At 42.3% G+C, this 24,899-nt stretch overlaps 1 protein-coding gene across 5 annotated transcripts in view; it reads left to right on the top strand.

Moving 5' to 3' along the window:
- The window catches only part of FGGY (FGGY carbohydrate kinase domain containing), a 512,879-nt gene that overhangs the window by 14,092 nt on the left and 473,888 nt on the right, over positions 1–24,899 (top strand). For 2 of the 5 annotated variants that reach the window (XM_036754772.1, XM_036754776.1), the window contains exons 1-3: positions 4,998–5,130; positions 9,870–10,084; positions 14,464–14,575. In XM_036754772.1, the coding sequence (XP_036610667.1) occupies positions 9,884–10,084; positions 14,464–14,575 (313 nt within the window). In that variant the 5' untranslated portion in view covers positions 4,998–5,130; positions 9,870–9,883. Of the gene's footprint in view, positions 1–4,976; positions 5,131–9,869; positions 10,085–14,463; positions 14,576–24,899 lie in introns of those variants that run through there. The other 3 variants (XM_036754774.1, XM_036754773.1, XM_036754775.1) reach the window with 3 other exon arrangements.

Here is a 24,899-nt window from a genome sequence, read left to right as displayed (position 1 = left end):
AATACTCTTGCTTCTGTGGAAGTTGGAGATTATGATGTGATGCCTTGGCATGGTGCAAAGACCAATGGCCTGGGAGTTGGGTGACCTGAACTCTAGTCTCGGCTGTTCCATCTGGAGTGAGAGGGTGGCCTTTGGCAGCTCATTTATTCTCTTTGGGCCTCCACCGTACAATATGGACAAGAATATGTTCTGAGATCTACCCAATTCTAAAATTTCCATAATTCAGTGACCTGTTTATGGCCTCATTTGTGGTGTGCATCAATGGTTTTGAATCTTACCTCTGTTCTTTACAAGCTTTGTGACAGTGGCCAAGTCACTTTCCCTTTCATGGTCCTCGGTTTACTCATATGTAAAATCAGGGGACAATTTCTAATGACCTTCCAGCTCTAGATATATTATCATATACACCTTATGGTGACCTTAAACTTATCAAGTCAAACTTCTGGAGAGGTTATATTAGGAAGGCAGAATTTATGATTTCAAAGAGAATCTCATATGTGCCTAAAAGGTCCGGAACTGCAGGATATAAGGAATTCTCTAGGCAGAAGGCAGGAGAACTAAAGCATGTATTTACACTCCACAGTAACAATCCCACAAACCAGCGTCCCCATTTTGATATTTTCATCAAAAGCTTCCAGGCCCAATAAGTCCGCCTCACAAGGGTAACTAGGAGGCCACAGAGAAGCGAGATGGTATAAGGCAAAATCGTATACATGCTTCCCCTCTACAGTAAGAAGATTACCCACTAGCCTCTAGTCAGCTCTGCTACCGGCAGCTCAGCTTCGGCTGTAGGCGTCTCTGGCTCCAACCAGAAAAGGAAAGGAGGATCTTCAAGCTGTCCTCTCCCCTCTTATAGAGTTTTTTGACATCATCAAGCGCCGCCTGAACGACCAGGGCTGATTGGTTCTTGACTTGGCCCCTCCCCCAGCGTAGACCACGTTAACACACCTCCCCTCAGCCAGCGCCACGACTCATCACACAGGAAGCTCTGGTCCTGCCCCGGAAGAGCAAGCCCCAGCGTCCAGGGAAGCTCAATGAGGCAAGCTGAGTCATTCGAAGAAAACAAAGTCCATTCTGGCTACAGAGGTTCCTATAGATTCTATGAACTATTTCCTCCTCTCTTCACCCTGGTCATAATGACTCTGATTTTGTGTGTCTGAACCTAGGACTTCATTGGTGTGAGGAGCTTGCTCTGCCAATGGACATCTGAATGTAACATGGAGTAGAAGACACTTGCCCAGAGTCACTGAGAATTGGGTGACTTTTCTTAAGGTTTTAAAGGAGGGACTTTATCCCAGGCATCTTGGCTCCAAGGCCAGCTTTCCATCCAGCAACGTTGCTTCTCCTTTGATTTTCTGTCAGTATTCCAGGAGTGTATCTGATGTATAGATAGAGAAAAAAACCTATGTAATCAATAGAATTTTTTAAGGCTGTGGGAATGAGGTAGGAAGGAGGGAGGCTTAAGTGTCAGAGGAGAAGAGTGGCTTGTTCTCTAAACACAGGTTACACTGTTGTATTTCAGTGAGGTCTGTGATCTCATCCATGAAGAAAGTCCATCCAGTGCAACTGGATTCCAGCCCATCCATGCCCTCTATTCCCTTGCAGCTCATGTCCATGTCCTCCTGGAGATTCTCCACAGAAAGTCTGCCCTGCATGCCGGTAGCTATCCTTTCTTTAGATCTCTCAGAGGATGCAAATACCAGTCATCTCGGGCAATCACAGATACCTCTTCCACCGCCATCTCTGGCTCTTGGATAATAATGTTTATGCCTTACTTTGCTACACAAAGAAATATGGATAAATATATCAAATGTTAGAACTAGAAGCAACCTTAAAAGTCTATCTCACTCTACAAAGGATTGGAGATGGATGCATCCACCCCTGTCTCATTTCTATCTATGATTAATGACAAAGAGCTACATCAATTTACTTAGAATCCTTTCCTTATTCCTCCCAAAGTCTAGTGCCTTTCTTCTCAATCTACCTTGAATTAAACAAATTTATATTGATTTTTATTTATTCCATACACATACATAAAATATACACATGTACTTGTCTCTCCCATTAGAGTGTAAATATATTGAAAATGAGAATTGTTTCATTGTCTACGTATCCCTTTCACAGGCTACCCCCCATAACTGTGCAACACCTGGTGATTACATTAATGGAGTAGGGAGATGAAAGCCCTTTAATTATGCCTAGAATGCTCTCCCTCCTTGCCTCCACCTCTTGGAATCCCTAGTTCCCTTTGAAGCTTGGCTCAAACATTGACTCATTGACTCATGGGCATGGTCTTCCTTAAGGGCCCTCAGGGATCCTAAGGGCCCTTCCAGCTTTGAATCTATGATCCTATGACCTTCCCTCTCTTCTCCCTCCCAGATTCTGGCTCCACATTACTTTGTATTTGTTTTGTATACATTAACATATGTACATGTTATCTTCCCCAATAGAATGTAAACTCCAGGATGGCCCTCTAGTGTGTCATACTTTTGCCCTTGGCCCTCCAGATGTGCTAGGAAATAGGGAGGATCTAGAGTACAGGTAAAGAACCAGAGGAACTGAGGGCTTAATTACCTGCTCATTAACACTGGACTTGTAGATCATCATACTCAGAAAAGCCCCACTGAATCCTGGGTATCTTCGGGCTATGTCAAAGCCAGATCAATAGCTGTTTGATGACCTTTAAGCCTAAATCTTATTCAATCAAGGATGAATCTATGTTGAATATTAAAAAGGAAAAGAATAAAGTGAAAATTAATACCTAACCCCAAAGCAGAGCATCCTATGAAGAAAGAAGGTCTAAAAACAAGTTTCCCAAAAGGCTGTCAATGTCGGCTGAGAAAAGTTATGGGCAGCTCTGAATAGGCATGACAACAGGGGGCTGGACCTGATGACTCCTTTACAATATTAGAATTATCTGACTGTGTCTAGTCTGTTTCCAACTGTGAATCCCAGATTCAATGGGACTTTAGAGGTGGGTTTTTCCCACCCCAGAAACCTTTTTCAATAACATCTCTAACAAAGAATCATCCAATCTTTACTTCAAGATCTCTCATGATGAAATATTCAATGGAGCTCATTACATTTTTTTTTGATAGCTATAAACATTAGGACCTTCTTATATTAAATGAAAATCTTCTGGGAGAAAAGGGTAGGCAGGTCTACTAATATCCTACTACACATGGCATACTCAAGGAATCACAGAATCTGAGTCACCTTATTTGGGCATTGGAAAGGACCTTAGTGGCTGTCTAGTCTAGCCCACACAGGGAAGGAATGCCCTGTGATTCCCTGGGAGCAGGAACTCTCAGATGAGAAAAGTCCCTCTGCTGATACAGATTAGCACATTCTCCGAAACTTGCAGTCCTAGAATGTTGAACACTATGCTAGCAATAATTTTAAAGCCGGAAGACCTGAGTTTGAATTCTGGCTCTTCTTCTGACTATGTATGAAATAACTTTCATGCATATTTCCTATTTCTGCTCTTTGGGGCCCAAGAGGAAAAGCAGAATCCCTTTTCTGCCTAATAGATGCTCAAACAACTCAATACAGGTGTGATGGCCACACCCTCGGGCTCCCATAATCCTCCCTTCTGTTGGCTGAGCTTCACTAGCTCCTTTAATTGTCCCTCTTCCCTCCCATGCTCTCCAGTTCCCCTCCATCCTCCTTGTCTTGGGGATGGTCAATTTGGTTGGCCAAAATTTGATGCCCCCAAATGAGCATAGTACTCTCATGGTCCAATCCCCTCATGTTCCAAATGAAGAACCAAGGTGTGACTCAGTGACATAAAGTGACCTGCTCAGGGCCACATGGTGACAGTCAGTGACAGAAGCAGTTCTAGGCAGGCCCAGGTCTTCTAGCACTCCCAGGGCATTGTCCTCTTCCAAGGCAGAACTGCTTTAATGGGACATGGTTAGCTCTTCCTTAATCTCCAATCTCTCTGAGCCCCTATGTAGTACTGCTGAAATGGAAGAGTACCAGAGAGTCAGTGTGGTTTGTTGGAGAGAATGATGAGCCTAGAATCCATCCATCCATCCATCCATCCACCCTTCCCTCCCTCCCTCCTTCCCTCCATCCATCCATCCATCTATCCATCCATCCATCTATGCATCCATGTACCAATTCATCCATGAGACAGCAGCCATGCTAGGCCATGAGGACCCCAAGTCCTCACCCTCAAAGAGCTTATACTTTATTGGGAGAGTCACCATGTACCTAAATATATGTGAAGATACATTAAAAAGAGTTAGAAGGCTATTTAGGGAGGGCGGGCAGTAGAAGCTGGGAATGGAAAGGATTCACATAGAAGGTGGAGCTTGGGAGGGTCTCTCCTCACCTCAGCCTCTTAGAATACTTCTCTCTGTGTATCATCAGGTCCCCTGACTCCTCTCCCAGCATTCTTTCCACATTCATAATAATGATAATAGCTGGCATTTATTAAGTACCTACTATGTGCAAAGGACGGTACAAATATTATCTCATTTTATGCTCACAATAACCCTGTGAGGTAGGTGCTGTTTTATCTCTGTTTCAGAAAATTGAGACTTACAGGGGAAAAGTGACTGGCCAGGGACACAAAGCAAGAAGTGCCTGAGGTTGGATTTGAACTCAGGTTTCCCTGACTCCAGGCCCAGTGTTCTACCGGCTGTGAGAAGAGACCTTAGAGGCCATCTAGTCTCACCCATACCTGAAAAATGAATCCCAACTTTTGCCTTTCCACCCAGGGTCATCCAGCCTCTACTTGAAGCCCTTCAGTGGGGGGTCGGAGTGCTTTCCCAGGGCGTTCTGTTTACTCTACTCTGGAACAGCGTGCATTGTTAGGCAGACACCAGGCCTTGTCTTCCATGTTCCATCTGTCATTTAGTCCTTGGCTATTCATTCTAAGGCTTGGCAGACTTCCTCCATGTGTGCTTTGAATAAGCAATCCATGAAGTTCCAAAGGTTAAAGTTTAGAGGGGAATGGGCTGGTCCTTGTCAGTGCCTGCTCTTTCCACAGACAGAGCCACCCGATCTGTCCCAGAGTGGAGAAATATCCCGGAGCCAGCCAACTAGTGACCCCGAGATTTAAAGGCCTTCTCTATCTTAGACATTTGAGAACACCAGCGTTTAAGAATCAGGAAGGAAGGGAAGGTGAGCTGATCCAGGCTGGATAATTGTGGCCTTAGTGAACCAATCCCCTGCTATTCAATCATCTTTTTTTTAAATCCTAACCTCCCAGCACCCCATTTTCAGAATGGGGTTTATTCTTTTTCTTGAATAGCTATAATGTCTTTATCTACCACAGCCTCCTTCCTCTCCCCCCTTCCTCCCTTCTTCTCTTCCTCCCTCCCTCCCTCCCTCTCTTTCTTTCTCTCTCTCTTTCTTTCTTTCTTTTCTTCTTTCTTTCCTTCTCTTACTCTCTCTCTCTCTCTCTCTCTCTCTCTCTCTCTCTCTCTCTCTCTCTCCCTCCCTCCCTCCCTCTTTCTTTCTTCTTTTCTTCCCACAGCTAGCCTGGTTTTTGAAGAACCAGATGAGAAGTCTGCAGTTTCCTGTGGGCGTATTTCTAATAATATTTATGCAGACTGTTATTTAATGAACCATATAAATATTGATCACATGGCAGCCCTTTGATTCTCAACAAATTTTAGAAAGAAGCCTTGTTCCTTCTGAGGGCATGAAGAGGAGACATGCTTGGTTGTGGATTCTTTTGAGGAGTCATGCCAAGAAGGTTGGCAGGCTCCGGTGGTGGGGTGGGGGAGGCATTCAGGTAAGATGGAGTTTGGATTCTCTTTTTCTCCCTCACTCCCCCACCTTTTTCTCCTTGCTTCCTTCAATTTCCCTTGGCTTCCTACAAGTTTCAGCCAAAATCCTACCTTCTGTAAGAAGCTTCTCCTGCTCCCCATTGAAAGCTAATGTCTTCATTCTCCTGTTCACCTGCACTTTGTTCTGTAGATCTCTTGTTTGTACACAGTTGTTTGCCCTCCCCCATTAGGGTTCAGGCTCCTTAAGGACAAGGATTGTTTTGGCCTTTTTGTATTCCCAGGGTCTAACAGAACCTGGTGCATAATAAATGTCTGTTGACCACCTGCCTGCCTGCCTTGCTCAATGCACACATCCCATGCCACCATTTCCTCCTCTCCTCCATGATTTGACACTCCCTTTAGTTTCCCATGGAAGTTTCGCAATTGCTTAAAAGCTGAAGTTAATAAAGGACACAGCCTTTCACTACCAGTGAAGAACAAGGTGGAGGGAGGGAGTTATCAGGAAGGATGTGGCTTTCACTTCCCAGGTGGAAGTTGGTAAGAGACTAGAGAGTGTGATGTCTCCCATTTGGGAGCTGTCTTCTCTTTTTTATATGTCTGTGAGTTTTGCAGGCTTGATTGCAGACTGGGAAACCTTTGGGGTCAGGCTTTGCCATCCTGGGGAACAGTGCTTCAAGCCCAGAGACAAAGGGCTCTCTTCTGGAGCTAGATGACGCATCAGGGGATTCATGAGTGAACCGTGTGGCCACAAAGCCTCCCGGCGCCTGGCAGTGTTTTTGCGAGAGGCAAGGCTCACGTTTCCGGGAGTCTGCCCCTTGAACAACCTCAAGGGCCAGCATGCTTTGCTGATGGATTTTAGATGCAGAGAAATCAGATGGATGCTATTTTACTTCTTGTTTCACTTAGGAATCATTTTTATCATGTGATGTCTCTGAAAGATTTAGTTAAGATGTGTTACTCAGAGAAATGGAAGCTGAGTTAGAAGTGATGTGTCAATCATATGTACTTCCTTATGGTTCCACTCATCATCTTTATGACTTCCGAGGCCCAACCAAACCCTCCGTGGTCATCACCACCATTAAACTCCTATTAACCTATTAGAGGGGGAAAAAGTCTGCTAAGAATGGCAAAAATAAATGTCTCTGTATGTATTTGAGATTTTCAAAAGGCTTATCACATCCATGCTATGCTATACACTATGTTACTGTTACCCCACTAGACTCGCATTGGCTGTGGGCCATCTGCATATGGCAGGTGGCCTAAGCAAAGACAGCAAATCAGTCTTGATTCCATAGCCTGCATAAAAATCTTAAGAATTGATGGACAGTGAGATTTTGAAATGGTGATGGTTTTGGCTGGGGAGAGAGAAAGAAAAAGAACCTGAAATCGGGATTGTTGTTTCAGAAAAGGAAAAATCTTTGGAAGGGGCTAATAGTCATGGCTGAAGGAGGCTGAAGGATCACTGAATCACTAGACCATCCCACAGTGTGGGAGAGAGAGGGGGATCTTCCCCAAAACTTCCACTCTAGCTTAGTCAGAGGGCAGTGCCAAAATGTGTGCATGTGTATGTATATGCATGCGTGTGTGTGTGTGTGTGTGTGTGTGTGTGAATGGCACAGAAAACCCACAGTCTCAACCAGGCTTAAAGCTATACATCCTTGCTTCTCATACATTTGTAATCAATTCAATCCAATACACGTTTGCTCACTCCCTATCATGTGCAAAGCAGTGTGCTAGGAGATAAAGGCAAAAAAGCAGGGGGACCGTGTGCATGACAGTCCAGCAATAGAAAATATACACAAAGGAATTTCAAGATGGAGAAAGTGGTAGTAATTAGAAGATAGGGAAAGGTAGGTAGCACCAGCAGAGCTGGGCTTTGAAGGAGGCTAAGAGACAGAGCAGAGGAGGGAGAGGGAGGAATAGAAGAGTGAGTTACTGAAATCCCTCCTTGTCCTCAGAGGCTGGGCTGAAGTTTACATTGAGGGAGCAAATATTCGGATTTTAACCTTTTTTGTTCCCCCTTTCCCCTTTCATGCCCATCCCACTTCCCTCTCAAAGGCCTTCCTTTGGTGAGGGTGAAAGTTAAAATGAGAAAAGAGGGGAATTATTGAGAGGGTGTCAGCTTAATTGAGCTGTCTCTTCTATGTCTCACGAGCAGCTGTCACACATCTGCTGGCCAAGGTTCCCAACCTTCTCTGAGCATCCCCGGGTACACACTTAAATGGGAAAACTTCTCTTTTCTGACGTTTGGCTTGCAGGATTGATCAGGTCATAAGCAATTGTCCAGCACGGTGGTTACACCAGGGATCTAATGTGAGTCAGGGATTTTCTGATTCTCTTTGGGACACTGTGTTTTGAATAGCACATCTGGAAGAGGAAGATAGGCAGAAGCTTCTACCACCTGTCTTTATCTGACAAGAGATTCTGAGAGACACAGAGAAATATAGAAAGAGACACACAGAGAGAAAGAAACAGAGGGACAGAAACATAGATAGATAGATAGATACAGACAGACAGAGAGACAGAAATGGATAAACAGAGATAAATGCAGACCGACAGAGAGAAGTAGGCTAGCTCTGTAGTACCAAGGAAGTCTCAAATGCACTACTTCCCATAATCCCTGCAGCTCATGAAGGCTCTGGAAGGGACAAAACACTGGCTGTCAGACCCATAGTCCTTCCTTTCTCACTGCCCTCTTTTTGGGTTCTTTCCCAGTTGCTGGCACTTAGGGCTACATTTGTAACCTGAACCAGCTTTCCAAAGTCTTCCTTGTCTGCCCTTGATGGAGAGAGGATTCAGGTGTTGTTAGCAGCAGGAAGTAGCAGGCCAGAGGGCCTATGTAGGTACCATAGAGAGAGTTTGTGAGCAGCAGCTTTAAATCAAGCAGGTTAGAAAAGTGATGAAAATTGTGGAAAAAAACTAGTGACAATGATAGACTTCCTTGGTGAACATGCTACTCTCACCAGTAGGATATAGTCTTTAAATCATTATTTTTCAAGGGAAGATGAATTTATCCTGGTTTATTAGTCCACTCCCTTGTTGGGATTAAATACAACGGATTCAGATTTTCATTGGTTTGTCTATCTGGGATAGACAGTCTAAGTGGATAACGTATTGGACATAGAATTGAACAGAAGGTAGGGAATGAGCCAGGAAATTGCAAAATGCCTTTAATGACCCCAAATGTCTCTTAAAAAGTCAGTCATTTAACAGGCTTCTATTAGATATCTACTAGTACCAAGCCTTAGCAGAGCAGGCAGCAAGTCCAAAAGCTGTGACTAGAAAAAGAGAACAGCAAGATTTGTTTCCATTAAATAAGGGTTTATAGAGTGTTTTAAAGCTGACAAAGCCTTTTACATGTTATCTCAATCGATCCTCACAATTACCTGGTGAAAATGATGCTATTATCACCCGCATTTTACAGATGAAGAAACTAGCCTCAGAGCAGGGAAGTGACTTGCTGAGGGTCATAGAGTTAGTAAGTGTCCGAGGCAGGACTCCACCTAAGCCTTCTGAAGAATAGCTCACGTTTATATAGCACTTTCGCTGCCGCCACTGTGCTAAGCACTTTACGATGATCATCTCATTTAATCCTCACAACATTCCTGCTATTATTATCCCCATTAAACAGGTGAGGAAACTGAGGAAAATAGAGGTTAAGTGACTTGCCCAAGGCGACAAAACTAGTACATGTCTAGGGCTAAATTTGAACTCAGGGTTCTTGACCCCAAGTTCACCTATCTACTCTGCCCTCTAGTGTTTATCAGATTGGTTTGACTGTTGCTGAACTTTTTTTCAGTATAAAGTATATGGCTGCCTTGATGACTACCCAGCATGAGGGGTTTTCTTTTCTTTTTAAAGATACTTGGGGTGGGGTGTTGTTCAGTTGTTGGATGACCAGAGGGTCTCTGAGGCAGCTGGTGCCAATGCAATCAATTGAGTGCTGGCATCTAGAGTAAGAGGACTCGTGCGAACTTTAAATCTCAATGTCATCCAATCAAGAAGCATTTATTAAGCATTGATTATGTGTCAGGCACTGTGTCGTGCATTGGGGATACAATCTATGAGGGGGGCACTGTCACCTCAACTCCACTTTAGTCTCTAAACATCTCTTGTCCTTGCTTATAGCAGGTTCCCGCAGCATGAGCAGTGGAAAGCAGGAGAAGATGAATTATTATGTGGGCATCGATGTGGGAACGGGCAGTGCCCGCGCGGCTTTGGTCAGCCAGCAGGGGACCCTTGCTGCTTATGCAGAATACCCCATCCAAAAGTGGGAACCTCAAGCAGACCACCACGAGCAGTCCTCTGATGACATCTGGGCTGCATGCTGCATCGTCACAAAGGTATGAGTGAGACCTGGAGGTCTCTTGCTTGGAAACAATAAAGAGGTTGCCCTTGTTCATGTGGAGGATGCTGTAGAATGAGTGCTGGGGTTGGAATCAGAGGACTTCGGCTTGAGTGCTAGATTTGCTACTTCCTACCTATGTAAACTTAGGCACGACCCGAGGTATGTGCCTCACAGTTCTATCTGTCAATGATGTTGACACCAGATTGAGTTGGACTCACTAGGGAGGGAGGGAAACATTCATGGGCTCATAGGATCACAGATTTAGAATTGGAAGGGATCTTAGAGACTTCATTTTTCAGATGGGGAAACTGAGGCCTAGGTAGGATCAATGACTTGCCCAATGTCCTGCACATGATAAGTAACAGTGCAGGTCCTACAAGTCCAAACCCAGCACTGTCCATGGTACTTTGCTGCTTCTTCCTTTTTCAGGTTTTGTTTGTGTGACAGTTCTCTGTTCTATCTTGCTAACCTGCACAGGCTAGGGATCAAGAGTTTCCTTTGTCCTCTATTTTTCTTTAAGGACTCTAGTTTTTAAGTGTTGGTTTCTATCTGCTCTCTGTTCTTGAATTTGGTCCTTTAAATATTCATGAGATGCTTGGTAATTTGCAGATGGCCAATTCGCCGTTCTGTGGTTATTGATCAGTCTTCTCAAACATTAATGAGCCCTGTGCAGCCGGGAGCACCCAGAGAAGAAGGGAAGGGGCTGAAGAGAGGGGGAGAGACACGGAATACAATAACTGGGAGATCTCCTCCCCTCTTCTGCCTGTTTAATTTTCCATTCTTTTTGGTGTGAATCGTCTCCTCTTTGCCCTAGGGTCTCTACTGTTCTTCTACCACATAACCTCTTTTGCCATTAAGGAAATTGTCAAGGAGAAAATGTAATTCCCTAATGAAAAGCTGCTTTGAAATAGTCCACTCTAAGTATAGCTTGGTTTTAATGGCTAATTTTTATCATCTCCAAGTGACGGCCAACTTATTACTTGTTTGCTTTCTAATATTTCTACCAGTCACCATTGACTATTCATCAAAATAGACACAGGGGAGCAAATAGAAAACACCCGATTTAGTCTAGATAAAAGTGGGCCTTTAATCTCCATTGGTCTGGCTTTCTCTTATCTCTACTTTGCTGGGGAAGGTCTGCTCCCCATTTCCCTGATTTTCTCCACTTATGGATAGAATCATAAAATCTCAGAGGTGAAAGGGATTGACCAGGGTTCTCTTAACCAGATTGCCAACCAGTTGTCATCTAGTCTGTGCAGGAGGACTCAAGTGAAGGGAGGAAAGGGGAGACAGACTTAGGTGTTCTGTAAAGAAAAGAAACGCTGGGAAAGATGAAAGTTGCAAAGCAGCTGGGGCTGATGTGGGAGAAAGTGAGTGCCCTTCAGTGAAAGCCTTCAGATAAAGGCAGCATAACCAGTTATTTCAAATGCTAGGGGGGAATTCTGGCTGAGATATAGGTTAGAATAAATGGTCTCCAAAGTCCCCTCCAGTTCTTTGGGTCTGTATATTCTCTGAGATATAATAAACAAGAGATCTGTTCACATATATGTCATCATGAAAAAAGTAAAATACCTTTAAGAAATATACAAAGCAACATTCTTGATCATTGTAAAGAACTACAAAAACCTAGGGCAGTCAGGTGGCACAGTGGATAGAATGCCAGGAGTCAGGAAGACCTGAGTTCAAATCCAACCCCAGATACTTACTAGCTGTGTGACCCTGGACAAATCACTTAACCCTGTCTACCCCAGTTTCCTCATCTGTCAAATGAACTGGAGGAGGAAATGTCAAACCTTTCCAGAATCTTTGCCAAGAAAATCCCAAATAGGGTCATGAAGAGTCAGACACGACTGAAAAAAAGCAACTGAAAAATAAACCACTAAATATCTAATAATGAATGACTGTCTTAATGAATGAGAAGTGGTGCAATAGAATACTATTGTGCTTTTAGGCAGGATAAAAATCATTTTAAAAATACCTAGTAAGATTCATTTTAAGACTACTCCAGTGCTAAGCACAGTTCCTGGCACACAGTAACTGCTTCACAAATGTTCATCGAATGACTGAAAGAAGACCTATGTAATAGACACACTGACCAAAAGTACAGACTGTCCAGGACTATGTGAGAGAACCAATATATACTCAAATGTAGCCCTAGCCTTTTGTTTTTAAAGCCCAGAGAGACTACTGATCAATAAATAAGCATTTATGAAATGCCTGCTATATGCCAGGTCCTGCGCTGGGTGATGGCGATACAAACAGAAAGACTGAAACCATCCATGCTATGAAGAAGTTATATTTGGTCAGGGAATAGACTAAACCATTTCTGCCTATTAACTCATCAATCCCACTACTGAGCATACATGGCAAGAAAGTCTAAGACAAGAAAAGAAAAGACACATACAAATATATACATACCTATATATGCACAGACATCTACATATATGTAAATATATGAAGTGTGCATATATTTATATCTGTATGTAGACAAATGCTATAGTATTTGTAACGCACTTAGCAGAGTATCTAGTACATTTTTGTTGTAGTAGTGGTGGTTCAGTCATTTTAGTCATGTCTGACTCCTCATGACCCCATTTGGGGTTTTCTTGGCAAAGATACTGGGATGGTTTACCATTTCCTTCCCAAACTCATTTGACAGATGAGGATACTGAGGCAAACAGAGTTAAGTGACTTGCCCAGGGTCACACAAGATTTGAACTCAGGGAGATGAGTCTTCCTGACTTCAGGCCTGGCACTCTATATCCACTGTGCCACCTAGCTGCCTTATGCCTAGCATATAGTAGGCATTTAATAAATGCTTATTTCCTTCCTTTATTTCATTGTTTCAGGAGTAGACATAAACAAATAAAGAAAGAAATAGAAGATGCTACAAAGGCAGTAACTAATGTCCTTTTGGAGATATGTTGGGTATCAGCATACATTTTCAATAAGGATCTATTTAGTGACTACTCTGTGACAGGTACTGGGGATATAAAGACAAAAGTGAGAAAAGTCAATCAGTCAACAAGCATGCATTAAGTACCAACTTTGTGCTGCACGTCATTGTGCCATTGGGAGGAAACACCATGAATGTGACACCTGCTAAACCTTGTCTTTTTTATCCCAACAACCTCTCTGGAATCTTTCCCTTTCTTTCTAACCCCTCCCAGACACTTCCCTGGTTCAGGGGCTTCCCAATAACTCTTCCCCTAATTGGTGTCTGTGTCTCCGATCTCTTCTCTCTACAATCCACTTCCATTGAGAGGCCAAAGTGATGTTCGTAAAACAAAGAGCGGATCCTATCTTCGTAAACTTCAGAGGTAAAAATTAACAATAAAATTTGCAAGACCATAAAGAACCAACTTGGCCCCCCAAAAAGAGATGAGAAGATATGTCCCCTGGCTAGCTTCTTAGCAATGGTGGTGGTAGTAGTGGAGTCACGGGTGTGGAAAATTGCAAATATGTTCAGATGTTTTCAAGTATCATTCCGTCTTGTTGATGTTTCTACTTCTTTTTTCTTAAACAAACAATTTTGTCATAAAGTTTAGCCCTCTGGGTGCCATTCCTTATAGTGATGAAATCCCAAAGAGGAAGAAATCTAGGCACTGTAAAAACGAAACATATCAATAAAAATCAGTTAAAACAATCTCCAGTGGTTCCCTCTCTAGGACCAGATGCCATTTCTTCTGTTTGTTTTTTAAAGCTCTTCACAGTCCCCAATCTACCCTTCCAGGCTTGCTATATATTATTCCCTTTTTCCTAGCCTGTGGTCCAGCTAAACCAGCCTTCTTGTTCCTCATACATATCTCTGGTCTCGGTGCTTTTCCCAGCCTGTCCTCCATTCCTAGAACGTATTTCTCTTCACTCCTTCCTCTTAGAATCCTCAACTTTCTTTAAAATTCAACTCAGTGCCAACTATAGGAGGCCTTTCCTGATTCCCCCAGCCAAATGTATTTTTCTTTGTACTTATTTTGCATATTTCATTGTATATCTGTGTGTTTTATATATTTATACATTTCATTTTATGCACATGTTCTTTCCCCTTATAGAATGGAAGCTCTTTGATGGCAAGCTCATAGATAGTAGGTGATTAAGAAATGCTTTTTGATTGATTGATAAAGTGGTAACAATGTGTTATAATCATAGATTGTCAATTTTTCAGAACACAAACTAGCCCAGTCTGACCATGATATAGAGTGTTGATATTGGAAAGGAAGGATAAGAGCCTCCTTCTTAAGGGCTTTACGTCTTGGGCTTGCAGTTTTACATTTTATCTGAGAAGTAGGAAACCCCAAAGATTCTTGACCAGACTTCATGTGTTATGGATCATGGGTAGAGGCCCATCTGATTGAGCTGCATCTTCTCTTTTTACAGAAAGTGGTACAAGGAATAGATCCTACTCGGATTCGAGGACTTGGTTTTGATGCCACTTGCTCACTGGTTGTCTTGGATAAGCAATTCCAGCCATTGCCAGTAAACCAGGAAGGTAAAAAGGAGACGGGCACCATCCATTCCTGCATTTTTTGCAGCCTCACCATAGGACGTTCAAATATATTGATGCAAAAGTATACAGTCCTTAATTTCATCCCATCCCTGCCCTTCTCATATTCACCGGGGGTGGGAAAAGCCATTCACCTCTAGACCTAAAATAGTATTTTGTTTTCAACACATTTGAGCACTCATTCTACATGATTTTTAGCATTATATTGTATGATTATTTGTATATATAGTACATCTTCCTTACTCCTTCAGTGAAGGGCATGGTTTGTGTCCTATCTAAACATTTCATATCTTAGAGCACTCAGGAGAAAGCTCTCCATACAGCAGATCAATGACTATTTGTGAATTAAAAATCTTTCCTTCAGATTAGAGAGGAAAGTATCACAGAGGGCTTCACAAAGAAACAACATTTGAGCTGAATTTTGAAAGATGAGTAGAAATTGGATAAACAGAGCTGAGGGGTGTGTGTGCGTGTGTGTGTGTGTGTGTGTGTGTAGTGGGCATGGAGAGATGAGGAATTAATTAATGAATGAAAAGGAATTTATTATGGACTTTCTGAGTATCAAGTCCTATGCTAAGGACTGGAGATACGAACAGTAAATTGAGTCAGTCCTAATTCTCAAGAATCTCCTATTCTAATTGGAAGAGATAACACATTTAGAAGGGCCAGCTGCCAAGTGGGTAGAAGGGCCCAGTGGTCCTAAGGTTTCAGTGGCAGGTGAGATGGCAAGGCCCTGGGGTTTAAGGGAAAGAATTGTTATAAAGACCCTTGAGTGGTTTATTGTGAGTTAAATAGACTTTGGGGCTGGTCTGGGCATCTACCTTCATTCATAGCATTCACAGAGCTGGAAGTGACTCATTAGAGTAGGAAGGAACTTCAGAGTTCATTTATTACCACTTGTACCTGAAGAGAAATTCTTTCCATATGGTCATCTGGCTTCTACTTGCATATACCTCCAATGATGTGAAACCCTCCCTCTACTTGATGAAGCAGCAAATTCCTTTTTTGGTTAGTTCCAATTGTTAGGAAGCTTTGCTTGGTATCTGTCCTAAGTCTGCCTTATTTCCTCTTCAATCCAGTGGTCCTCCCTCTTCCTTCTAGGTCCGTTCCGAATACATCTACTCTCTCTTCCATGTGTTGGTAGACATCACTTCCTTCCTCCTCCAGGTCTTCTCTTCTCTAGTTTAATCCATCTTCTGATCCCTTTATGTCCTGAACTTTTATGGCTCCCCATCCTGCTTGCCCACTTCTGGACACTCAGTCTTTACCAATGTCTTTCTCAAAATATGATGCCTAGAACTTGGTCAGTGAAAAAGCATCTTTTATGTGCCTGGAACTGCTGAGAACAGGAAATACAAATGAAAGGAAAAAAAACCACAGTCCTAACATTCTAATGAGGAGACAATGAGCCCCCAAAACGTGCATGTAAGATATATTATAGAGATGATGGAAAGGAACATCAGTGGACAGGCACAACTTGGGGGAAGGGCAGGAAAGGGACCAGGAAGGGACCTATAAAAAGCGGGATTTGAGTTGGTTCTTGAAGGAAGCTGAGGATTTTAAGAAGTGGGGGAAAGAAGGGAGGACCTTCGGCCAAGGGGTACATCCAGAAAAAAGAAATCGAGTTGGGAGATGGAATATTTCATTCAAGGAACAGCAAAAAGACGAATGTCACTATATTGTAGAGTATATGGAGAGTTATAAAGACTGGAAATGTCAGAAAGGCAGGGTGCGAAAGGCTTCAATAGCCAAACAGAATTTTGTATTTAAACCATCCCCAGTCCTCCAGATGGGGCCTCACAAAAGATCTTTGGAACAAGTTAATGGTCTGGCTGCTGGTTTTATTTGTGCTATATGAGAGTTAATAATGAAGAATATTCAAAAGAATTCTCCTTGAGGCAGAATGTTCTAGGGAAAGAAAAAGCTAAGGTGTCTGTTCCTACAAGAACATGTATTCTGAGTTCCAGATCAAATTATCATGTCATGGGATCCTTGAGCTAGAATGGACCTTAGAGACTATCGAGTCCAATTTTCTCATTTTACAGAAAAGGACACTGAGTCTCAGAGAAGTTATGACTTGCTCATGGTCATGTTTGAGGACGGGACTTGAGGTCAGATCTAGATCTCCCTGGTTCCAAGTCCGGCATTCTCCCTCGTATCCCATGCTGACTATTTGAAATCAAGTTGAATCAACAAGTACTTATTATGCACCTACTATGTGCCAGGCACTGTGTGGAGTGCTGAGGATATAATGAAAAGAAAAAAAAAAAATAAGAACAGTCCCTGCTCCCAAGAGCTCACTGTCTGACAGGGGAGATAAGATACAGGCAACTATGTATAAACAAGATGCACGCAGGATAAATTAGAGATAATCAAGAGAGGGAATGTCCTGGCATCATGGGAAATCAGGACAGGCTTCTTGTAGAAGGTAAGATTTTAACTGGGACCTGAAGCAAGCCAAGGATGCCAGAAGGCAGAAATGAGGAGGTAGAGAATTCTGTGAACCTGAATGAATGAAAAAAGATTTACTGAGCACTGAGAATATTATTTATTCATTATTATTAATAAATAATATATTTATTACTTACTGTGTGCCAGGCACTATGCCTAATGAAACTTCATGCACACATTCTGCTCATAAGCTGGTGATTGCATGTAGCTCTGTCAAAGAGACTTTTCAGAATCAGTGACCCTGGATGTTCGCTTTTAGGAATCCTTGTATGCACGACCACGTAATGTTGCCCAGTTGTTGTGGGACCAGGTTTAGTCTGCTTGGCTCACAAAGACAGAACTGGCATCCACTCACAACTAGAAATTAGGAAAGAAACCTGTTTTGGCTTGATCAGAGAGATTACTTTCAAACAACCAGAGCTGTTTAATATCAGAACTAAATGCTTTGTGTAGTATTGAGTTCTTCGTCATTGGAGGCATTCCTCCTCAGTAGATAGAGGCTAAGAGACTGTGTGTAAGAATCATGGTTTACAGATGTCTCCAAAGAACCAAATTGTTGGCATTGTGTGGTATTTCAGAGTCAGAAGGGACCTCAGAGGCCATTGAGTTCAACCCATACCTGAACAAATATCCCCTCTCCAACATAGCACATAAAGGGTCATCTGGTTTTTGTGTGAACTTGTTGCTGTTGAGTCATTTCAGTCAGGTCTTACTTTGTATTGTCCCATTTGGGGTTTTCTTAGCAAAGATGTTGGAGTGGTTTGCCATTTCCTCCTTCAGTTTATTTTGCAGGTGAGGAAACTCAGGCAAACAGGGTGAAGTGACTTACCCAAGGTCACACAGCTCGTAAGTATCTGAGGCCAGATTTGAACACAGGTCTTCCTCTCTCCAGGCTCAGTGTTCTATCCACTGCACCACCTCACTGAAACCTCCAGGATAAAGAAACCACTGCTTCCCAAGGCAACTCATTCTATTTTGGGATGACTATAGATATTAAGGGTTTTTTCCCTTGATATTAAGCCTAAATTGGGTCTTGACACATTCCGCCCATTGTTCTTTATTCTGCCTTCCACAGCCAAGAAGAAAACAAGTCCTATCCCTCTTTCAACATGACAGCCCTTGAAATACTCAAAGAGATCCCTCAGGTCTTCCCTGAGTCTGTTCTTCTCCAGGCTAAACCTATCTCGATCTTTCCATTTTTTCTCAAAGGGCATGAATTTGAAGCCCGTCACCATGTGGGTTGCTCTTTCTGGATACTCTCCAGCTGGTTGATATCCTACCTAAAAGGGAGGACGAGGTAGAAAGGATTTCTGGGCTGCAAAAGAAGTAGATCTCTAGGCCCCTTCCTATCCTTGAGACTGTATGATGATATGAGTGCATATCCATTGAGACAGATGAAAATATATTGGCCACGTTGCAAGAGCAGCTCTCCATGGGTCCAGTTTTTGCTCCCTGGATAGGTTCTCTTCATCTTTGTGTGCAGAATGGCCTCCTGTTCACAGGCCCTCCATTAAGAGGCTCAAGAGGTCGAAACCCTCATTATAAGTGATGAAATAACTTTGTTCAACCCAAAGGTTAAAATGCATCCAAGCATTACATGCATCCAGCTTTAGGTCAGGGCCCTGCCCCAGGCTTGGTGCCTTTCAGCAGGATTAAATTAAAGGCAGATTTGATCTGAAACATATTAACCTGTGTTGGAATTAGGAGTTGATTTCTTAGGGAGTCCTTATGTTAGTCTCTCTCTGTACTCGATTAACTCTGATTGTTTCCACGTGCATGGCCCCGCAGCCTTTTGGGGATGCTTCCCACTGCCACCTTCTGTCTGATCCATCATGCACAAAAGTACAGATTCTCAGAGCTGGACTGGACCTTAGTAGCCATCTCGCCCAGTGCACACACCGAAGGCATCTCCATTATAAGATGCTCATGTGGCCATCCGGACTGGGCTTAAAGACCTCCAAATATGGGGGAGCCACTACCTCTCAAAGCAGCCCATTCGATTTTGGGACAGCTCTCAAGATTAGGAAGTTTTTCCTGGCATTGAGACTCCATCCGATAACCTACAACTTCCACCCTCATCCATGGGGGAAAACAATACAAAACGAAAAACGAATCCCTCTTTTAAATGAGAATTTTCATGCCTCCTTTGTACCTTCTTCTCCAAGCTACACAGCCTCAGTTCTTTCAAGTGACTGTCATGCGACATGATCTTGAGGACGGCTGTTGTGAAGGCAGCTTTGTGGTAGAATGGATAAAGGCTAGACTTAGAGTCACCGAGACCTGAGTTCAAATCCTACCTCAGACACACTTTCTAGTTTTGGGACTCTTGGCAAGTCATCAATTGCTCTTATCTTCAGTTTCCTCATTTGTAAAGTGGGAATAAAATAGCATCTCTCTCACAGAATTACGCTGACGATCAAATGAGCTTCCACACATAGAGTGCTGTGCAAAGCTCACGGTGCTAGACTGACGATAATAGTTTTTATTCTATTCCCTCGGACACATTGTGTGACCACGAGCAAGTCACTTACAGTCTAGAACCTCAGTTTCTTCTTTTGTAAAATGCAGATAAAAATAGCCCCTGTCTCCCAGAGTCGTGAAGTCCAAATGGGGTAATGTTTGTAAATTGCTTTGGAAATCGTAAATACTATATAAACGCCATTGGTGGTGATGGTGACGGTATTGATGATTTCCTTGGTAACATTTTCAAACTTGAAACACATTTTCTTCATACATGGGTTCTGTTCCCGGGCTAATCCACCAAGTCAGAAGACTGAGTTCAAGTCTTGCCTCAGACACCTACTATTGTGTGACCTGGGCAAGTCACTCCATCGGTCTGTCTCACCTTCCTCACCTGTAAGATGGGGGTAATAATAGCATCTACCTCGCAGGGTTCGTGTGAGGATAAAATGAGATAATGTTAGGAAAGAACTTAGCACAGTGCCTGGCACATAGTAGGCACTTAATAAATGCTTGCTCTCTTCACCTAACAAAATGTATAATAGAGTGCCGGTGGGAGCCCTATACTGAATCTTCCTCCACTCAGCCCAGAGCCCGAGTTCCTCTGATCCCTGCTGAAAGTGTGCTATCCATCATGGCAGAATACCAAGAAGGTGTGGAGGAGGTGGGCAGATGATCAAGTGGCTTCCAAAGAAACTGGGTGAAAGGAATGAGAGAAAATGTCTCAGTGGCAGGAGAGAAATAAGAAAGAAAAATGTTTTTGTATAGACGTGTCTTCATGCATTACTTGTCAATTGTGCAATAAAATAAGGAGATAGCAACCTAACCATGAATAGTTTTATGAATTACCCCAGCTCTGGACATGAACTTGACTTTGTGATTCCTTACTTGCTTTTAGGGAGCAGCTGATATAATTACATCAGTCAGTTGTTACTTTTTTTTAAAAAAAAAATCCAGTCCTGCCTTGTTTGGAGGGTATGATGAATATGTGATGAATATACAGCTAGCTTTTGAGCCAGAAAGATTGGGGTTCAAGGCCTCAGCTGTGAGGCTGGCTCTGTGATGCCGGAGAAGTCATCCGACCACTCAATGTCCAAGATAATTCTTGAAGACTCCACATTGGAGAGGAGATGCTGACTTGAATTGGCAGAGGGAGTCTCTTCCCAAGAGTTTTCCACACTAATGAAATTCCTGATCCAATCCCTACTGCTGTTCCCCTTCCTACCTACAGTTCCAATCTCCAGAAAATGGAGATGATTAACACATGTTTTCTTTCTTTTTCTAAAAAAAAAAAAAGAAAATTACAACAGAAAATGAATAAATAAACTCAGCTTTATGCTTAGCCTTTTTTAAAAGCAGGGGGTTCTTAGCTTTCCTTTCGCAGGCTGGTGAAGCCTGTAGACCCCTTCTAACAAACATGTTTTTAAATATGGAAAATAAAATTACAAAAAAATCCATCATATGGAAATGCAGTTATCAAAATATTTTTTAAAAAAATTAATGGACCCAAGTCAAGAGCAAAGGCTTTTAACCTCAATAGTCTACAAAATCTGGGAGGGTTAAGGACAATGCCTTGTTAAATTGGGGATTTCTCCCTGAATCTCATCACCATATTTTTGGGTGGGAGGATTTGGAGAGAATCTGTGATTGCCTTGCTGTAGGAACTCCATGTGTGGAAACTTCCTCTACCAATTAAGGTCAGCAACTACTTTGTAATTGATGTTCTCACCTGACTGGTGGTACTAACTGACGTGCCTGGAGTCATATGGCCAGCACTTCTTGCCTCTTAATTTACCCGTGCTGCTTAGAAAATTTGTGATTGTCTATGAAATAGATTCTTCATATTAGTAGAGGATATCTTGTAGAGTTCCTGTAAGCCAGGGTTTTTAACTGTTTCAGGGTCACATACGCCTTGGACAGTCTAGGGAAGCTTATTGGGCTTCTCTCAGAAGAATTATTTTTAAATGCACAAAATAAAATGCATGAGATTTCAAAGAAAGCCAATTATATTGAAGTTTAGTTATCAAAATAGATATTTTTTAATAAAACGAGTTCACAGAACCCAGGTTAAAGACCCATGCTATAAACAATGAGTTCTGCGAATGTATATAACAGAATGATTGGATTTTTTATTTTTATGTCTTATGATGTTTTCTTGTTCCACCGCTGGCAATTTCCAGAAACCCCCATCCCGTAGACCCCCTCTTTGTCATAAATCAAAATAGCCTGAGAGGATCTTTCAAACTTCTATCAACATATAATGTTTAAAGAACAAACCTACTCTACGATAAGGGGATGGATCAATAGATGATTTTGTACTAACCACAGAAAGAACTCCGGGGAGATGAGAAATGGAGATGGAGATGGATATAGAGATAGAGATAAATAAATATAGATACAAATATGCATGAATAACACACAATACAAACCCATATATATATATATGTACATATATAAATGTGTAGAGAGGTATATCAATCGATATGTGTATAGATATAGATGTCTCTATATGGATATTTTTATCTATTTTTATATTTGTGTACATGCATACACATATGCATGCATATAGTATATGTGTGTGTACGTACAAATGTGTGTATCTATGCATTTTGTGTATATATACACACATACATGCAACTTGTATTTTATTATTGCATTAATTCATTGTTCTTTGAGGTTGCCATTGTGTTTGTTACCAGTCTCTTTTGATAAAGGACACCGAAGCTCAGATATGTTCATTGACTTGCCCAAGGTCATGCAGCTAGTTCATGGCAGGGATGGAATGCGACTCTCAGTCATCTGCGCTTCTGCTCTAGTTTCAGCAACCTTTCCCTCATCTTCTGCTTTTTCTATTCCCCCCTTGGAGGCCACTCTTGGAACCACTTTTAGGTGCAAGGGTAGGCAAGTGTCTGAGGGACAGAACTCCTGGACTGTTGGCTTAATTGCCAATATCAGCCTCTGTTTCTTTTTAAATTTTTATTGGCTGCTGATGACTGACTAGGCATGGCAGTCGAGTCTTTCTGTGCTAAAAAAAACTCTCATTCCTTTCCTTCATCACAAAGATCTGGGAAGAATAACTCAGATAAGAGTTCTGGCCTGTGCTTGTTCTTCTTAGGGAGGGGTAGTTGCATACATGAAGGATGTCTTTGACTTGGGTTGAAATATGCCTGTTCTTGGAATAGCCCAGGTATGTTCAAGACACACATTGTTCAGGGAGATAGAAATAGTGTTTGACTTCATCTTTCTGAGCATTCTGTCAATGAGCTGAGGCCTGATGGGGAACAGCTGCATGTCTATGGATTATCTTGTGAAGAATGGAAAAAGTAGTAATAAAATAAAATAAAAACTCAAGCAACTTATGACTGATGGCTTTACCATTTGAAGGTGGCACTTCCCTCAGGTTTTGAGAGGCAGAACAGGCAGAAGAGTGGGAGTCAGGCAGTCCTGAGCTCAAATCTCACCTCTGACTCTTGGTATGTGCAGTTCCCATCAACTTGAATGGATTCTCTTTGAGAGCAGGGGATTTTTGCTTTGTTTTGTTTTATTTTGTATTGATATTTCTGGTACCAAGAGAGTGCCTATCCAATAGAAGGTAGGGACTTAATAAATGGTTGGCGAATGCATAAATGAATTGACTCTGTGTGTGTGTGTGTGTGTATGTGTTTATGTGTATATAATATATGCATATGTGTATTCTATATATGTGTGTGCGTGTATGTTTATATATACACATACACACACATTTATCCCAAGAATTTAGCATAGTGCTTGGCATACAGTAAGCACTTAATATATGCTTGTTGACTGACTGGCCCCAGTAAGTATTCACCACTATTGAGTCAACAAGCATTTTGCAAGGTGTTTTGGCAAATGTGTGTCGATGACTTTGTTCTGGGGCATGTCGTCTCTTACCTGGTCCCTTGTGATAGAGAAGGCAAATAATGGAAAGCGTCATCAGGGCAGGGATTATTTCATGTCAGTCTTTTTTTCTCCGGTATCTACCACTTGGTAGCTATTTAAATGCTTGTTGGATTGAATTGAATTTGTAGAAATACTGCAGCTGATGATACATGGTGTAGTGGATAGAGAGGTGGCTTCATTGTCAGGAATGACAGTTCATGTACGACTTCTGACATATTGTCTATGTGACCCTGGGCAAGTCACTTAACCCTCAGTGGCCCAGGTAGTTATCTCAGACCCTAAATTGCAGTGAAGTAGTCAGCCTACATCGGCAGAGGGGATCTCCCCATACCCAATGAAATTGCTAAATAAGAGAGTGTCCAGAGAAGGGAAATCAGGATGGTGAAAAGCCTTGGGCTCATGACATAGGAAGATCATTTGGAGGAATTGGGAGCATTTAGTCTGGAGAAAAGAAAATTCCATGGGGCAGGAAAAATGCCTTCGAATATTTGAAAGGCTATCCTGTGAAAGAAAGAAGAGATAGGTAAATGGCAGAACCAGAATCAGTGCATGGGGGGAGGGTGTGGAAAGGAAGACAATTTAGGCTGCAGGCCAAGGGAAGCTCCCCCAATATTAGAATTTTCCCAAAGGGAAATGGCATCCCTAGAGAGGGTGTGGACCTTCCTTCTTAGAATCCCTCAAGCAGCAGCTGAAGGGCTATTGGTCAGCTTGCTTAGATGGGGGATGTTTTTCAGGTAGGGGTTAGACTACACTACTACTGAGGACCCTGCCAACTCTCAGCTTCTTTGATTCTCTAAAATCACAGGTACAGGCCAGGTGTGTGTGCATGAGTGTATATATGTGTGTGTACTTGTGTGAGTGTGTATGCATGCACATGTGCATGTGTGTATGCATGTGTCTGTGCGTGTGTATGTGTATATGCATGTATGTACATGTATGAACTTATCCTGATTTGAAAAGACAAATATAAGGATATGAGATCATTACTGATACTTTAATTTCTCCTTAATCTTGGCTAAAACAAATTTTCTTAGAGTAACTCACGAGAAAAGGAAAGAAAAATGTCGCAGGTTTTTTTTTAAGTCATTGAATCTGATAATGTCTGTAGATGTTGAATGGTTTTTAGCTGAGGAGATGCCTTTGACTAGACTCAGAATGATCCCTGGGGCTAGGTTAGAGAGCCAGCAAGCATGCTCCAAGCAGCACATGAGTTTTAAGTAAAATGCATTTATGACCCTCAATCATTCTTTCATTTTTACTGCTCATGACATTTATAAATCTATAGAAATGCTATATACTCCTTAACAGCTGGAAATTTATAGCTATAGGCCTGAAATGGATCTCTCTCTCTCTCCCTCCCTCTTCCTTTCTCTCTCTCTCTCTCTCTCTTCCTCTCTCTCTCTCTCTCTCTCTCTCTCTCTCTCTCTCTCTCCCTCTGTCTCTCTCTCCCCCTTCCCTCCTCTCTCCCTTCCCTGTC

The sequence above is a fragment of the Trichosurus vulpecula genome, chromosome 4, assembly GCF_011100635.1.
Source record: "Trichosurus vulpecula isolate mTriVul1 chromosome 4, mTriVul1.pri, whole genome shotgun sequence".
Taxonomy (NCBI): domain Eukaryota; kingdom Metazoa; phylum Chordata; class Mammalia; order Diprotodontia; family Phalangeridae; genus Trichosurus; species Trichosurus vulpecula.
The sequence above is the reverse complement of the archived record's forward strand: the minus strand, read 5'-3'. Positions and strand labels throughout refer to the sequence as shown.